General features: G+C 45.9%; 1 protein-coding gene and 1 pseudogene across 1 annotated transcript; one reads left to right on the forward strand and one right to left on the reverse strand.

Moving 5' to 3' along the window:
- The first annotated feature begins 1,602 nt into the window (after positions 1 to 1,602).
- LOC114770597 (double-strand-break repair protein rad21 homolog A-like) lies at positions 1,603 to 16,863 on the forward strand (annotated as a pseudogene).
- Positions 15,531 to 18,109, reverse strand: LOC114770145 (rRNA-processing protein UTP23 homolog). The gene is made up of 3 exons (XM_028963793.1): positions 17,806 to 18,109; positions 17,388 to 17,562; positions 15,531 to 15,972 (listed from the first exon to the last, which is right to left on the reverse strand). Exons 1-3 carry the CDS (start codon positions 18,081 to 18,083, stop codon positions 15,565 to 15,567), a joined length of 861 nt encoding a protein of 286 aa, XP_028819626.1. The 5' UTR covers positions 18,084 to 18,109; the 3' UTR covers positions 15,531 to 15,564.
- Between the last annotated feature and the right edge of the window lie 158 nt (positions 18,110 to 18,267).

The following is an 18,267-nucleotide window of genomic DNA, read 5'->3' on the forward strand; positions in this document are numbered from 1 at the left end:
GCCCGGCCACCAAAATATCCGACAAATATTGGCGAGGGTGCGCTGACGTCCCAGGTGCCCGGCCAGTGGGGTATCATGCCCCCATTGTAGGATGCGTGGACGGAGAGGGGGTCAACAATGTCGTGAGGTTGGTTCGTGAGGTTGGTTCGAGGTGGAGGGTGGTGTGCATGATCAGCAATTACCTCTTGCATGAGGGTCCAGTGCACAGGGGCCAGTAGAAAGGGCTGTGAGAGTATGGGAGAGGACGGATTGTCCTCTGTCTCCGGGATGTTTTGCCGGGACAGGGCATCCACCTTTGCCGGGGATATAGGACACAGTGAACTCGAACCGCGTGAAGAACAGAGCCCAACATGCTTGGCATGGGTTGAGGCGTTGGCCATTTTAGAGATACACCAGATTCTTGTGGTCGGTCAGGACTAAAAAGGGGTGGAATGCCCCCTCCAGCCAATGGCGCCACTTGTCCAGAGCCAGTTTTATTGCCAGGAGTTCCCGATTCCCGACGTCATTGCGTTGTGACAGGACTGCTCCTATCCCTAGACTAGAGGCATCGACTTTAGTCTAGGGATAGGAGCAGTTGGGCCACTTTGCTGAAGTTGCGGATGAATCAGCGGTAGAAGTTGGCGAGTCCCAGGAATTGTTGGAGGTGTCGGATGGTGGTGGGCACAGGCCAATCAGCAACTGCTGTGGTCTTGACCGGGTCTATGACGATTCCTTGGGGACTGATGTGGACCACTGATGTGGTTCTTCTTGGTTACTGCGTTCAGTTTTCTGTAGTCGATGCACGGTCACAGTCCCCCATCCTTCTTCCCCACAAAAAATAATGGGGCAGCGGCTGGAGAGGTGGAAGGACGGATTATGCCACTATCCAGGGATGCTGTAATGTAATCGTCCATCGCCTTTCGCTCCGGAAGTGAGAGCGGGTACAGTCGGCCTTGTGGTGGTAAGGCGCTGGGGAGCAAAATAATAAAAAAAATAAAGTGAAGTGATGTGATACACAGCAGCACAGCACACAGTGAAATTTGTCCTCTGCATTTAACCCATCACCCTGAGTGAGCAGTGGGCAGTCATGACAGGCACTCGGGGAGCAGTGTGTGGGGACGATGCTTTGCTCAGTGGCACCTTGGCAGATCGGGATTTGAACGGCAACGATCGAGCAGGTCGATCGGCAGGTCATAAGGCCTATGGGGGGGCTTCTCGGTCAAGTCGTCTTCAAGGGGCGTGGTTTCGATCGGTGTGCGTGGTTTGGCCATGGTTGCACCTGGAAGCATGGTTAAGGTGGGGCTGGATTAAATAGGGGCAGATTGCTGTCTGTGGGCATGGTCATTCCTTAGCTGGAATCTGGGCATGGTGGTTGCATTTGTGGACTGGGGTTTTGGGCCTAGGCAGGGAGCATGGGGAGTCGTGGTTAGGTAGAATATCATGGTTTCCACATGGTTGGGCTCGAGGCAGACAAGTAGGGGTTCGGTTTGGTAAAGTACTTGCCCTGAGCCCAACGGGCTGCCATCCAGTCCCATAACCGTGCATGGTGGATCACACCGGGAGACTGGGAGCTGGAGTCGGGTGGCCAGGTCAATGTTGATTTGGTTCATGGTATTCGCAGGCATGCTTGGAGCGAGTGGACAAGTCATCGTCCTGGGAGAGGAGGGCCGGAGGCGCTTGGCCGGTGATAGGGCGGCCGGAGGTGAGTTGGAACGGGAGTGTGGCCGTGGAAGCGCCGAAGCGCGGCGAGGAGGGAACTCTGGCTTCGTGGGGGTTAGCGGGGAAAGAGGGAAAGGAAGGAGGCTGGACGGGAGGGCGTCTGGGATGGCAGGAAGCTGGGGTAACAGGAGAGATCGTATTAGCAAAAGGGGGCAGGCAAAATCAAGGTTGATTGGCAGGCGAAGGTCGTGGTCACAATGGAGAATCCGTTTAGAGATCGTCGTCACAAGAGGGACAGGCAAAGTTCTAGGTCGGGGACAGGCAAAGGTCATGGTCATGGATTACAATCAGTCGGGTGTGGGGAAATATGGCTGGCATCTCTGGGAATAAATTCGTCAAAGAGCGGGCAGTGTCTCCTCAGTCTCACCTAGCTTTTATACTTGGCGCTGCACGCTCTCACTTCCGTTTCCGGGTTGCCGTCTCTCCGGCTGGTCTGGCACTCTCTGGTGGGCTGGAGGTGCATTGGCCGTGATATTTATAAAGAAAATGTAACATAATTAAATTATAATTAGATAATATATATAATAATTATATTATTAAGCTATGTGTTTTTCCACTTTAGTAATCAGCAGTAGCTAGCCTCTGTTTCAGCGCCTCAGCTTCCATTTTAGCTCTAATCGAAACGCATCACATCATTTACTGCGCAAGCTCGATATGATAATCCAGTTCAAGCCCTTAAAACACTTGCACTTTTTCTTTTTAGATGAATTAATGTAGTTTTGATTGCAGCTCAGTGAAACATTTTAAACACAGACACGTTTTCAGTAAATTTCAAATAAAGACGTTTATTAACCACATTCTTGTTTAATAATTTACAAGTCAACATTGCGTATATGGATATAATTTTAAAGAGAAGAAAAAGTGAACCTTTAGAATTGCATTGTTAAATGTGAACCAGGCACAGCCCTGTACAGACTGGCCACACACTGGGTCCTATCACAACGCTCTTGTCACGATCCGGTCCGAAATGGGGGTTACTCCGGTCCGGGATCCGGCCCAGAGTTTCATTGTTGTCATGTGTAATGTTCCCTAATCGTTTTCACCTGTGTTAATTGTTTAAAGCTGCCCTGTTCGTTTCTGCCAGTGCCCTGCCCAAGATCCAGTCCATGTTTTTAAAGTTTTCCCAAGCGTGACAGACTCTCGGCGGCCTACGAAAGCTACCGTGGGGTCGAGAGGATCTGTCACGCGGTCCATGTTCCCCCTGGCGATTCAGGAGGCGGGGAGTACCGACGAATCCGTGCGACCGGACCTCGATGGCCTACAAAAGCTACCGTGGGGTCGAGGAGACCGGTCGCGCAGTTCAGGTGCTCCCGGCGTTAACCGAGACGAGGGAGGTGGCGAACTTTCCAGCGGGGCGTGCCGGAGACTGACCGGAGTGACGGTGCCTGCGGACGTCGGACAGGACGCCGGCCTGACGCCGCCGGTGCAGGACTGCCGCCACTCATCCTTATGGACTTCTCCCACCCTTTCATGGACCGTTTTGTGGGCACTCCCAGGTGGTAGTGCTTTTTAGGGGGAGTACTGTCATGATCCGGACCGGCAGGGGTTACTCCGGATCCGGAGTCCGGACCGGAGTTTCATGTTCGTCTTGTGCAATGTTCCCTGATCGTGTTCACCTGCTGTCTAGTTATATAATTGTATAAAACTATCCTGTTCGTGTCTGTTCGCCATCGGGTCATTGTGCGTGTTCATGTTCCCCTGTCTTGTGAAGTTTATATTAAACCCCTGTCCTTTGATCGTTCGTCCTCCTTCACCGCCATGTCCAGCCCATCCGTGACAGTTATGTTCCGTGTTCACCAGTGTCTACGTCTCGGATGTCTCCGTGACAGCTCTATTGCATGGGACTTTTAATTTTTCAGAGCAAAGCCTTTTCTTGCTTTTACCTTCTGGACAATAAGTCTTATTATCAAGTCTATTTCAATATAGACATAAGTCTATTTCAATAATACATTTAGTATCACTCATAATCAGACTGTACCGCAGCACATTCTGATTATGAGTGATGTTAAATGTATTAGCCTTAATGTAAAAGGTATTAACCATGTCAGAAACTTCTTTCTTTTTTTCAGAAGGAGCTTCCGCCCACTTTGAACTTTGAACAAATATTTAATTAACTATTAAAAGAATACACCACCTGATTCATGCAGTTCTTATAGACCTATTAGCCTAATTGGGGTTGATGCTACGATAATTTCTAAGCTGTTGGCAAGAAGACTTGAGGTGGTTCTTTCTAACCTTATAAACCCAGACCAGACAGGCTTTATACAGAATCATTTTTCTATCACAAATATAAGGAGGCTCTTGAATGTCATACAATGTACTAGTCAACAAAAGTGTGAGACAATTCTGTATCTCCGGATGCAGAGGAGGCTTTTGACTGAGTTGAATGGGGTTACCTGTTCTAAGATGGATTCAATCTACTATTCTCCTATGTCTTGTGTTATTACTAATGGCCTGTGGTCAGATCCTTTCCCACTTGCCAGGGCCACCAGACAGGGATGCCCGCTGAGCCCTCTCTTGTTGGTGCTGGCTCTGGGTCAGTCAGAACACAGATATAAAGGGTATATCAATAAGAGGCGATGAGCACAAAATTGAACTGTATGCAGACAACGTCCTGTTGTTTTTATCATCACCTGAATAACATCTATATCAGCAACATTATCGTTATTTAATGAATTTAGTTTATTCTCAGGTTACAAAATTAACTTTAGCAAATCAGAAGCATTACCTTTAGGTAATTTTGATACTGAATATAAAATTAACTTCTCCTTTAAATGGTCGAAAATCTGGATTTTGTTAATTTTGTTCATTAATGTGCCAGTTAATTAAATAAATTATGGAAATTTAATTATGCTCCAATTATTCATACCATTAAATGAGATCTAAGTCGCTGGCAAACACTTCCTCTTTCACTGCTTGGTAGAATAAGTTTAATCATGATGAATATTCTCCCTCGACTACTGTACCCTCTTCAGATGTTACCCTTATGGTTAAGCAGGAAAATCTCTGCTCAACTGGAAAACTTACTTGTTTAGGGTAAAATAGGACATGTAGAACTACTATCAAGTGTTACCTGTCTGGCACAAAACTGTTTTCACTATAGAATTTACCTCGGAACATTCCCATGTACAATATGGACATTTCCTGGAAGGTTATAACTAAGGTTTAAAAGCTTTTGAAATTAGGTGCATTCTTAATGTAGCAATATTTAACATATAGATAGAAAAAAGGTGAACATATAAATAATATAAGTATAAACAAAACAAAACAAAACATTAAAAAGCAGGGAACAGCGACTTGGAAAAAAGTCTTTGCAGATGCAAGTGGAATTTGGTGTATTAGCTACGCCAACATCGTATATACAGGGAGTGCAGAATTATTAGGCAAGTTGTATTTTTGAGGAATAATTTTATTATTGAACAACAACCATGTTCTTAATGAACCCAAAAAACTCATTAATATCAAAGCTGAATGGTTTTGGAAGTATTTTTTAGTTTGTTTTTATTTTTAGCTATTTTAGGGGGATATCTGTGTGTGCAGGTGACTATTACTGTGCATAATTATTAGGCAACTTAACAAAAAACAAATATATACCCATTTCAATTATTTATTTTTACCAGTGAAACCAATATAACATCTCCACATTCACAATATACATTCTGACATTCAAAAACAAAACAAAAACAAATCAGCGACCAATATAGCCACCTTTCTTTGCAAGGACACTCAAAAGCCTGCCATCCATGGATTCTGTCAGTGTTTGATCTGTTCACCATCAACATTGCATGCAGCAGCAACCACAGCCTCCCAGACACTGTTCAGAGAGGTGTACTGTTTTCCCTCCTTGTAAATCTCACATTTGATGATGGACCACAGGTTCTCAATGGGGTTCAGATCAGGTGAACAAGGAGGCCATGTCATTAGTTTTTCTTCTTTTATACCCTTTCTTGCCAGCCACGCTGTGGAGTACTTGGACGCGTGTGATGGAGCATTGTCCTGCATGAAAATCCTGTTTTTCTTGAAGGATGCAGACTTCTTCCTGTACCACTGCTTGAAGGTGTTTTCCAGAAACTGGCAGTAGGACTGGGAGTTGAGCTTGACTCCATCTTCAACCCGAAAAAGGCCCCACAAGCTCATCTTTGATGATACCAGCCCACCTCCACCTTGCTGGCGTCTGAGTCGGACTGGAGCTCTCTGCCCTTTACCAATCCAGCCACGGGCCCATCAAGACTCACTCTCATTTCAGCAGTCCATAAAACCTTAGAAAAATCAGTCTTGAGATATTTCTTGGCCCAGTCTTGACGTTTCAGCTTGTGTGTCTTGTTCAGTGGTGGTCGTCTTTCAGCCTTTCTGACCTTGGCCATGTCTCTGAGTATTGCACATCTTGTGCTTTTGGGCACTCCAGTGATGTTGCAGCTCTGAAATATGGCCAAACTGGTGGCAAGTGGCATCTTAGCAGCTGCACGCTTGACTTTTCTCAGTTCATGGGCAGCTATTTTGCGCCTTGGTTTTTCCACAAGCTTCTTGCGACCCTGTTGACTATTTTGAATGAAACGCTTGATTGTTCGATGATCGCGCTTCAGAAGCTTTGCAATTTTAAGAGTGCTGCATCCCTCTGCAAGATATCTCACTATTTTTTACTTTTCTGAGCCTGTCAAGTCCTTCTTTTGACCCATTTTGCCAAAGGAAAGGAAGTTGCCTAATAATTATGCACACCTGATATAGGGTGTTGATGTCATTAGACCACACCCCTTCTCATTACAGAGATGCACATCACCTAATAAGCTTAATTGGTAGTAGGCTTTCGAGCCTATACAGCTTGGTGTAAGACAACATGCATGAAGAGGATGATGTGGACAAAATACTCATTTGCCTAATAATTCTGCACTCCCTGTATTATAACTGGGTTTGCCTCTCCAGATTCATTTGGGAATGGTTTAGGTCTTATTATGATCTGTGTCCTACTGTAGATTCCTGGGCCTGGTCCCCATTATCTTTCTGGAGCTTGTTTGCCTGTCCCCATAAATATTCAGCAAGGAAAAATCCAATACTCTATAATTCTATAGAAGTTTGGCGACAGATGTCCAGATTCTTTGGGAGAGATGAGTCTATATTTATACTGAATCCATTTTATTCTAATCGGGATCCTGGCGTGGCCTCCTGACCTCTCTTTAAAACACGGTATATGAAGGGGATTCGTGCACTAGGGGACTTATTCCAGGATGGCTCTCTAATGTCCTTCCAACAGTTACAACAGAAGTTTGATCTTCCAAATCAACATCACTTTGGATATCTGCAAATTCGGCACCATGTTATTTCAAAGCAAAATTCCATAGCACCTTCTGGACAGCTGAAGTGGAGAGCCCAATAGACGTGAAGTCATTTCTCCTGGGGAGACTTTCGCTATGGATGTCTGAAAGAGAAATTGTGGATGGGACGAGTTTCGTTTTGACCAGGAAGAATGAAATGATGTGTATTCGCGGCACATGTCCGTTCAAGATGTTAAATGTGTAGACCGCCTGCCATACACGCCATTTTGCTTGTTTTAGTCCATCACCGGGAGGAGCGGAAAATAAAACGAAATCACATTTTTAAAAAAAGGAGCGGGGCACGGGGGACCCGGTTCGAAGCATATATACATATATACATGTGATTTTTTAACACGCGCAATGAATTTCTGTCAGCAGTGTAGTGTTTTCAGCCAATAGGTCTGGGCTCATTTGCATATGGCCATTAGGGTGACATACAGTCATACACGGTATGATGTGCAGTGAAATGCTTTGGCGACTGCTACAGACCACAGTATTGCAAATATTGCAAGTGTACAATGAACCAATATGCAAATATTGCAAACATAACCAAATATTACACGTTTATGTCTTTAACATGAAATATGTGTAACAGCAAGGTATAAAGTGAAAATGTGAAAAACAAATTGTGCAAGAGTAAAAAAGTTTGTTTGTGTGTGTGTGTGTGGGGGGGGGGGGGGGGGGGGGGGGGGTCCAGAGTGAAAGTGAAAGTGCTGGAGTGTATTGGAGTTCTATGAAGTGATGTGGTTGTTGAGAGCTCGAATAGCCTGGAGAAGAAGAAGCTCCTCCTCATTCTCTCTGTGCTGGACTTCAGGAGGCTGAAGCGCTTCCCTGATCGCGACAGCGGGAACAGTCCATTGTTGGGATGGCTGAGGTCCTTCACCATCTTCCTGGACCTGGTCCACCATCGCTTGCTCTAGGTTGATTGAAGGTCAGGTAGCTTGGAACAGATAGTGCGTTCACCCTCTGTAGGGCTCGCCAGTCCTGCATGGTGCTGTTCCCGAACCAGGTCGAGATGTTAGAGTTAGTGGGCTGTTGCCTGGTAACTGGAGGTAATTGGAGCAGGCGTATTATGATCCTAGGTGGATGCCTGCCCTGTTACCCCGCTGCTGTCCTCTTGTTGTGCCGGTTCCTGATGTTAAAGGATCTGGCTAATAAAAGGATTCTCAGAGCCACTCACTGTGTCACCATCTCTTCTCTCCCCGTTACGAAGAACCACATGACACGGGCCAGAAATAACATGGAGAAAATAATCTAGAATCCGATAAATACACCGAAACGGCGGTTCTGGGGTCACAGAATATAGCGTAGCCCCTGTTTTCACGCTGCTTGCCATTGATCAGCTGTGCCGTCTCCTGTCATTTCAGATACAGTTCATGGCACTGGCCGCCAGCGCAACAATAATCGTCTTTTGCTATTTATTGACTGTCACTACTGTTTGCATTGGACTTGTAAAGTCTTAACACGTTCCTTAATCTATATTTAAGCAATACGAACATGTGCTTAATGCACGCCTTAATTATATAAATTATAATTATAATGATGGTTTAGTTTAATTTGAAAGGAGTACAAATGGCACTGCGGACATCGGGACATTTACTCCTGGGTGTGGTGCGGATCTACCACAGGAAAGCCAAGTACCTGCTTGCAGACTGTAATGAAGCTTTCATTAAGATCAAGATGGCCTTCAGGCCAGGTATGGTCTCCTGTAAATGTTTCCTAAATGGAAACGGGGTTTATGAACGGGTCAGGCTGCGAGACTCTGTTCTCAAAATCCAAAATCGTTTCTTTTCTTTTTCGCAGGCGTGGTCGACTTGCCCGAGGAGAATCGTGAAGCTGCATAAAATGCCATCACCTTGCCCGAGGAGTTCCATGATTTCGATCAGCCACTTCCTGACCTCGAGTATGCGTATCCATCTATCCATACATCCATCCATCCATCCTGCCTCTTGCAATCTCACTCCAAAGCCTTTTTGTGTTCTGAAGTACATGAATATGGCTTTGAAAATGACCAATTATAATATTTTATGCATATTTTAAAAAGTATATCATGTATGAGTAATATGGTTTGCCAGACTTATCAATAATGGCATTTATTTACAGTGATATAGACGTTGCACAGCAGTTCACTTTGAACCAGAGTCGTGTGGAGGAGATCACCATGTGACAGGAAGTGGGCGCTTTCGAAGTGGACATCATCCACGGGGCGTCGGCTTCCAACCTGCTCCTGGAGCCCGAGTCGAGCAGCGGGCAGATGGCTGACAAATCGAACCACCTCGAGTACGACCAGAACAAGGACGACTTTGGTGACAATCCCATGGAGAGTAGTGAGGGGGGCATGCTTGGTATGAATCCGTGTGACGTGTGTACAGTACATTTTTTATGAAAAAAAAATACAAAACCATTACATCTTATTATGTCCAGCTGTGAGTTATGGCTCCATCACCTAAACGCGCTGGCGATAAATAACCGCAGATATTCGAGCATAGTGATTCAATGTCCGGCTACGGCAGTTGGAAATAGCTAAAGATAATTTTATAGAGATGCTTGAATTGCCTAAAACGATGTTGGATAAAGTAATCTGTTCTGTTTGAAGTGAAAGTGAAGTGATTGTCATTGTGAAACACAGCAGCACAGCACACGGTGAAATGTGTCCTCTGCATTTAACCATCACCCTTGGTGAGCAGTGGGCAGCCATGACAGGCACCCGGAGAGCAGTGTGTGGGGACGGTGCTTTGCTCAGTGACACCTTTGCAGATACGGATTTGAACCGGCAACCTTCTGATTACAGATCCGCTTCCTTAGCCGCTAGGCCACCACCGGCGTAGCAATGAGACCTGTAGCAGGCTCTAGATAAATCGGGATTTATTAATAACTGGCCAACATTTCGGGGGGAGCCTGTTCTTTTTGGGCGAGATGGCATCCACCCCAACTGGGCCGGGCGCCACTCAGTTATCTGAAAATCTGGCTCATGGTCTTAGAACCAAAAAACATAACTGACACCGTTGCAGCATCTTATTTGGACCTGTCAACACCATTTATTCTTGTGTTGCAGCAGGTTTTTTGGCACCCTGCGGCTAACCATTGGAGCTAGCGACCCAGTCGAGACTCACAATCAAACATGTTGGATGTGTTGGTGCCACCAATGCGGGTCGGAAAAACCTGGAAAACTAGGAAGAGGTCAAAATAACCATGTGTTACGTACAAGGCCGCCATGCTAAGACCCTGCAATGCACAGAAATCATGGAGAGGCCAGGCTTTTGGTCTGATATATTGGTTGCTTTGGAGGGGCCTACTTGTTTGCTACAAAGTTGGAAAAGTCAGTAAATAACGTCGTAAGGCTTTTCTTTTCGCATGGTTTTACATATGGCTGGTGGGGTCTACGTGTTGTGTGCAATTGTGTTTATTATTTTAGTCAGAAAACTGTATTGGTAATAAGACCAACACGGATGCTATCACTCGATAACAAAAAAAAACCAGGTTTGTCGATATTACTTCGGAAAATATACAAGACCACAGATTAGAACGCTTAAGCCTCCTGACAGAGCCTGAACTAATTAAAAAGATCTCATCATCAAATCAATGTGCTTACAAATTGGATCCAAGTCCTATAAGTTTCCTACAACAAGTAGCTCCCGATGTTATAAATCCTATTAAAAATTAATCATTTGTAGCAGTCGTCAGACCCCTGATCAGAAAATCTGATCTTGATCGAACTACAGATCGATATCTAAAATTTTAGAAAGGTTGTAGCCCAGCAGCTATGCTAAACAGCAACAACATTCATGAAAATTCTAGGAGGGATTCTGACCTCAACGCTGGTTAAAGCTTGTTAATGACCTGCTGTTGGCCTCTGAGCAGGGCCAGTAATATATAGTGTGTGTGTGTGTGTGTGTGTGTGTGTGTGTGTGTATATATATATATATACATATATAAACACAAATACATACATACCGAGGATAAATGACTGCATAGTTTCTCTGTTCATTTTTCTCTACGTTTTGTTGTTTGAGGAGGATTGTTCCTGTTTTTCCTCCCAGTTGACAAGCTTCTCAGCAATGAGGATGGCGGTGGTATTTTTGACGATCCCCGGCCATCGCAGAGACTGTAATGATGGCGCCAGATCATGGTGCGGATGACGACGTGCGTTGCTATGATTTTTTTTTTTCTCACATTCTTTACTTTTTAGGCGTTGAAAAAGACTTTAATGAGAGCTGGAGGAGGCCCGGACAGCCCAGACTCGGGTCCCGTGGGGCCGCTCCCCACCATGACCGACCAAACTGAGCAGACCACTCTGGTCCACAATGAGGAAGAAGCTTTTGCTCTGGAGCCGATTGACATCACAGGTTCGTCAGCATTGTATTGTATGCTCATTGTATCATCAATCTGATGAGGTAATTTAGTAGAAAGATGAACCAGAGAAGCAATTATCTGATTTTGTTAGTTAGTAGTGCGTTAATCGTTGAAATGAGTAGGGTGGTAGTAGCCTAGTGGGTAACACACTCGCCAGAAGCCCCAGGTTCAAATCCCACTTCCTACCATTGTGTCCCTGAGCAAGACACTTAACCCTGAGTGTCTCCAGGGGGACTGTCCCTGCAACTACTGATTGTAAGTCGCTCTGGATAAGGGCGTCTGATAAATGCTAAATGTAAATGTCTGCCATGCAGGGAGCACAGAAGCGACAACCCATCATTGTTCCTCGCTCGTTGATATAAGGGGAAAGGTCACCTCCCGTTCCTCATGCTTTTTCCGCACTAAAAAAAAACAAGGCGCAAAATAACTGCCCATGAACAGAGAAAAGTCAAGCGTGCAGCTGCCAAGATGCCACTTGCCACCAGTTTGGCCATATTTCAGAGCTGCAACATTACTGGAGTGCCCAAAAGCACAAGGTGTGCAATACTCAGAGACATGGCCAAGGTCAGAAAGGCTGAACACAAGCTGAAACATCAAGACTGGGCCAAGAAATATCTCAATACTGATTTTTCTAAGGTTTTATGGACTGATGAAATGAGAGTGAGTCTTGATGGGCCAGATAGATGGGCCCGTGGCTGGCTTGGTAAAGGGCAGAGAGCTCCAGTCCGACGCAGATGCCAGCAAGGTGGAGGTGGAGTACTGGTTTGGGCTGGTATCATCAAAGATGAGCTTGTGGGGCCTTTTCGGGTTGAGGATGGAGTCAAGCTCAACTCCCAGTCCTACTGCCAGTTTCTGGAAGACACCTTCTTCAAGCAGTGGTACAGGAAGAAGTCTGCATCCTTCAAGAAAAACATGATTTTCATGCAGGACAATGCTCCATCACACGCGTCCAAGTACTCCACAGCGTGGCTGGCAAGAAAGGGTATAAAAGAAGAAAAACTAATGACATGGCCTCCTTGTTCACCTGATCTGAACCCCATTGAGAACCTGTGGTCCATCATCAAATGTGAGATTTACAAGGAGGGAAAACAGTACACCTCTCTGAACAGTGTCTGGGAGGCTGTGGTTGCTGCTGCACGCAATGTTGATGGTGAACAGATCAAAACACTGACAGAATCCATGGATGGCAGGCTTTTGAGTGTCCTTGCAAAGAAAGGTGGCTATATTGGTTGCTTTGTTTTTGTTTTGATTTTGAATGTCAGAAATGTATATTTGTGAATGTGGAGATGTTATATTGGTTTCACTGGTAAAAATAAATAATTGAAATGGGTGTATATATATTTTTTTTTGTTAAGTTGCCTAATAATTATGCACAGTAATAGTCACCTGCACACACAGATATCCCCCTAAAATAGCTAAAAATAAAAACAAACTAAAAAATACTTCCAAAACCATTCAGCTTTGATATTAATGAGTTTTTTGGGTTCATTAAGAACATGGTTGTTGTTCAATAATAAAATTATTCCTCAAAAATACAACTTGCCTAATAATTCTGCACTCCCTGTATGCACATAATTTGGAAGAACTTAAGGAACATGTTACGTTTCAGACAGATAGGTGAAAAAGGGACTTTTCTGTCAGACTTTAGTTCTAACAGATTAAAGTTTTAACGTTTTACGGATTTTAACAGTGAAGGAGACCAAGGCCAAGAGGAAGAGGAAGCTGATTGTGGACAGTGTGAAGGAGCTGGACAGCAAGACAATTCGCGCCCAGCTCAGTGACTACTCGGACATCGTGACTACCCCCACTGGTAAACCTTGGCCTCCAGTCTCCAGCTGTACTCATAAAGGGCTGGAGTGAACACATGAGTGAAGTTCACATTCACACCTCCACCTCTCTCAGACCAGACAATCCTGGAGGAGCCCAGTGTGCTCCAGCCGTCAGACATGGAGGGGAGCCGAACCATGGACGAGTCGGTCATGCCTCCTCCTTCCACCCACCGTGGCCAGAAGCGCAAGGCCCCAGAGGCGGAGCCAGCCCTGCCTGTAAGTACACAACCTCATCATGAACATTACAGGCAAGGACATGGAGATGTGCGATCAAATGTTTGTGTAACTGGCCAGCTCCTAGATGATGGAAGACTGCTCTTCCATCGTGTCCACAAGGATGCACGTGGAACCAGTGGAACTCCCCCCTGAGGAGCCGACCAGCCTCGCACAACTCATCCCTGAGCTCGACCTGCTGGGAGAGAAGGGAAAGGACAAGAAGGATGACGAGGAGGAAGAGGAGGTACAAAATCCGACCTGTTTCACAGCCCAGACGCATCTAAATAGCTCGCAAAACTTCACAGTGCCTCGTGTCTCCATTTCCATCAGGAGGAAGCGGGTCAGGGTGGAGACCAGGACCAAGAGGAAAGGAGGTGGAACAAGAGGACCCAGCAGATGCTGCATGGTCTTCAGGTACCTTTTTTGGTTGTTGTTGCTGACTTGTCGTGTTTCCGACCGTCCACACGACGCTGCGAATGCGTAACGTCATTGATTAGAAACGCAGTCCTTCCACAAAAATCCAGTTTGTTCCGTTTGTTTCATCGAAGGGGACGATTCACCTCTGTTTTTCCTGTTTTGTCAGTCCATTGGAGAAGAAGGTGTACGGTGTGAAGTCATTGCAAGTGTTGTACGTCCTTTACCGAAAATGAGCCAACTTCAAAGAAATTATTAATTGTAATTGTGAATATTTTTTTAATAAAAATGTTTATAATTTTAATTGCGTTTCTTTTGAAAAAAACAAAAAAAAAACAAAGGGTCTTTTAAATGGGTGAATTATTGTCATATTCGACTTTTTTTCTAATTCCATTTCTAAGTAACAGAGGGTCCTGGCCAAAACAGGAGCAGAATCGATCAGCCTGTTGGCCCTGTGCGAGAACAACAACAAGAAGCAGTTCTACAGCTTCCTGGTGCTGAAGAAGCAGCAGGCCGTGGCGCTCAACCAGGCCGAGCCCTACAGCGACATCATCGCCACCCCGGGTCCGCGCTTTCACATCATCTGAAGAATCGCTCCCCCCGGCCTTCGGAGTAGTCTTCTCGCTTATTTTGCTCGTGTGTGTGTGTGTGTGGCAGTGGTGGCAGTGGTGGCCTAGCGGTTAAGGAAGCTGCCCCATAATCAGAAGGTTGCTGGTTCGAATCCCGATCTGCCGAGGTGCCACTGCCCCCACACACTGCTCCCCGGGCGCCTGTCATGGTGCTCACTCAGGGTGATGGGTTAAATGCAGAGGACAAATTTCACTGTGTGCACCATGTGCTGTGCTGCTGTGTATCACGTGTGACAATCACTTCACTTTACACATAATTTGACAGTAAAGCAGGAGTTTTCACTCTTTTCACTCTAAGTGCAGTACTGGTTGAATAATAAAGATTTCTGATTCAATTACTGGCTTTTTTTTTTTTGCACTAGTTTTGAGCGTGCAGATTTTAATGCCCCTTAGGAATTATTTAACGAAATTAAATATGGTACGTTCAATCGGTGTCATGATGGTAAGCATAAATCTAGTCTGGTCATATTGTCATATCGCATGCTCCATCTATCGTTTGGTTGACTGACTACTAATAGCATTCATTGAAAGAGAGCTAGATCTGAAAACCAGACCACTCTGCGAAAAAACAATGATGATGGGATGGGGGGGGGGGTCTCCTCGTTGCCTCGGCGTACTGAACGACGTCTGTGTGCTGGAGTGGAATGTTTTAAATTATGACAGAAAAAGCAGCTTTGGGAGCCTTTGTGACAACATGACACAAGCCTTAACTCTCCCATTACACCGCAGCGTTGCGATAGTTCAACACGATTGATGGACGTAGATCCATTCCAAGCAGCTAATAACGTAATTCTTCAACCTATCATTGAGAATTGGAGATTTATGTCACGTTTTCTGCATCTTTTAATTGAAATGTGCATGTAACCTCGCCGCCCCCCCCTGACTGATTTGTATGAAACGAATAGAAACTTGATGTTGATAACTTTTTGCCAGTGAAAGCTAATCCTCACATTAAAGACCTGTAGTCTGGAAGATAAAGTACATTTTAGAATAAAATTATTTTAAAATATGTCTGTTGCTCACTATAATAAACCTACGCATGCCAAAACGGGAAAAAAAACAAAAAAAACACAAAAAATGTATAAACGACTTTAATAAAATTGGCTCTTCGAGTCCTTAGGATGCTGCACTGGGGGTGGTGGCGAGGGCAGGAGCGGCGCCTCCAGCAGGTTTGCGCTTCCTGGGTCGGTTCCTTTTCTTTTTCTCACCGTTGGACCTTTTCGGCGTCGCTGCCGCCGCCGTCACCTTCTTCTTCTTCTTCAAGCAGCTTAAAGGGTTGGGGTTGCCGGACTTGCGCTTGCGCTTCCTGCCCGGTCGCGCGGCGCCGTCTGCCCCGATGCCCTGCTCCTCCTTAAGGCTGCGGATGCACTGCTGCTGCGACGGCGTCACCATCTCTCCGGCCTGGACTGCCTGGACGTGTTTTAGCGAGCGCTGGGAGGGCTTGTCCAGCACTGTCGTGTTCTGTATGATGTAGAGCAGCGGCACGCCTGGGATTTCCTTGAGGCCTGAAGTCAACTCCTGGTCCTTTAAGACACCAAAGAGGAAAGTGAAAGTGTAAAGTGATTGTCACTTGTGATACACTGCAGCGCAGCACACGGTGACACAACGTAATGTGTCCTCTGCATTTAACCATCACTCTTGGTCAGCAGTGGGCAGCCATGACAGGCGCCCGGGGAGCAGTTGGTGGCGACGGGACCTTCATCAAGGGCACCTCAGTGGCAACCTCCTGATTACTGGGCCACTTCCTTAACCGCTAGGCCACCAAGTTTTTAAACCAACTCCCAGGGATGTAACGTTATGGTCTTTCCCCCTTTACATTAAATGTTGATTTTTTTTTTATTTGCTTTTAGTGTCCCCCAATACTGTATTTGAAGAATCTTGGTGCAGAATTACAGCCACTTTGTTCCAGTCCCACGATGAGGTTTCCCCAGGACGTGAAGTTTCGAGGAGGAGGGCGGCCTATAGAAGTTGAGCATAAAATCCAGCGAGGTTCTATGAAGAATACTGTCTGTCGAATACTGAACTCCCCACTGACTTCTACACTACATGCAACGACCGCAAACTCGAATCGAGACATCGTGAGCCAAACACCAATTTTGAACACGACATCGTCATTGTCGCCACCCTCCATACACACACATTTACATTTACGCCCTTATCCAGAGCGACTTACAACGTGCTTCCATGTTGTAAGTCGCCAAGAAGGTTACGAGTTCATCTCCACATCGAGAGGAGCCAGTTGAGGTGGTTCAGGCATCTGGTCAGGATGCCTCCTGGACGCCTCCCTGGGGAGGAGTTTCGGGCACGTCCTGCTGGCAGGAGGCCCCCGGGTCGACCCAGGACACGCTAGATAAATGATCTCCAGTCTGGTACCTTGCACAAACCTTTCACTTTATACTTTGACTTCACTCATTTGCACACCTTCACCCTACATGTTCCACACATTTTATGTTTTGTGTTAAAGACATAAAAGTGTAATATTTGGTTACGTTTGCAATATTTGCATATTGGTTTTCATTGTATACTTGCAACATTTGCAATACTGTAGCAGTCGCAAAAAGCACCGTGTATGACTGTGTATGTGACAAATAAAATGAGAATTTTATTTGAATTTTTTTGAAGGGAACGCCTTGGTCTGGGTAGTAGACTAGTGGGTAACACACTCGCCTATGAACCAGAAGACCCAGGTTCGAATTCCACTTACTACCATTGTGTCCCTGAGCAGGACACTTAACCCTGAGTAACTACTGATTGTAAGTCGCTCTGGATAAGGGTGCCTGGATAAATGCTGTAAATGTAAATGCCAGAGGAGCTGGTGAAGGTGGCTGGGGAGAGGGCCGGCCCGGATAAGCAGAGGAAGACAATCTAAATATTCTCCAAAGAGGAAGGTCTTGAGCTGCCGAGGGTAAGTTCACTCCACCACCGAGGTGGACACATACCTGCGTGGCGATGAAGTAATGGTGCGGGTTGGTCTGCTGCAGCATGGACAGCAGACACTCGGAGGCCGACACGGGCTCCTTGGCGTGCGCGCACTTGCGCGTCTGAAACCGCCGCAGGATGAACTTGGCCCCACAAAGCTCCTTCCCCAGGGACTCAAGCTCCTTCAGGGCGCAGCTGCGGAGGAACAGGGGGAGAAGTCGGGAATCCTGAGGCGGCATTTACCAGACGCCCTTATCCAGAGCGACTTACAATCAGTAGTTACAGGGACAGTCCCCCCCTGGAGACACTCAGGGTTAAGTGTCCTGCTCAGGGACACAATGGTAGTAAGTGGGATTTGAACCCGGGTCTTCTGGTTCATAGGCGAGTGTGTTACCCACTAGGCTACTACCACCCACCCCACCCGGTCCGGTCGCTCACCTGGTGGTGCAAAGTTGCACCTCTCCCATCAGGTACTTGGGCATTTGCTCTTTTATCTGGATCTTGCCCTTGAGGGCGGCCTGACAAAACGTCCCGTCGATCAGTATCTGAAAAGGCTCCCGAAAACAGAAGTTGTATTTGTAAAAACCTATGGTCTTCTTAGCCTGCTTCTGACGTTTGATCTTCATCGCGCACGTCGGGAACGCGGAACGACACGACTGTCTGAGAAATGTAGCACGAACGTATAGAATTCGGAAAGGAAACAAAAAAACACACATGCGATCCGTGTACTGACACAACACGCTTGTTCCGACGAGTGACATCCTAATATGTCCGTCAAGAAACAAAAACAAACAGAAATAAATGTGTAACCTTAGCGCTGACAAAAACGTACGCGGTATTATATTTCAGCTTTGTTTCGTATTTCAGATTCAGTTTTACAAAGCACTTGTTGATATTCGT

Source organism: Denticeps clupeoides, chromosome 20, assembly GCF_900700375.1.
Source record: "Denticeps clupeoides chromosome 20, fDenClu1.1, whole genome shotgun sequence".
In the NCBI taxonomy this organism is placed as follows: Eukaryota; Metazoa; Chordata; class Actinopteri; order Clupeiformes; family Denticipitidae; genus Denticeps; species Denticeps clupeoides.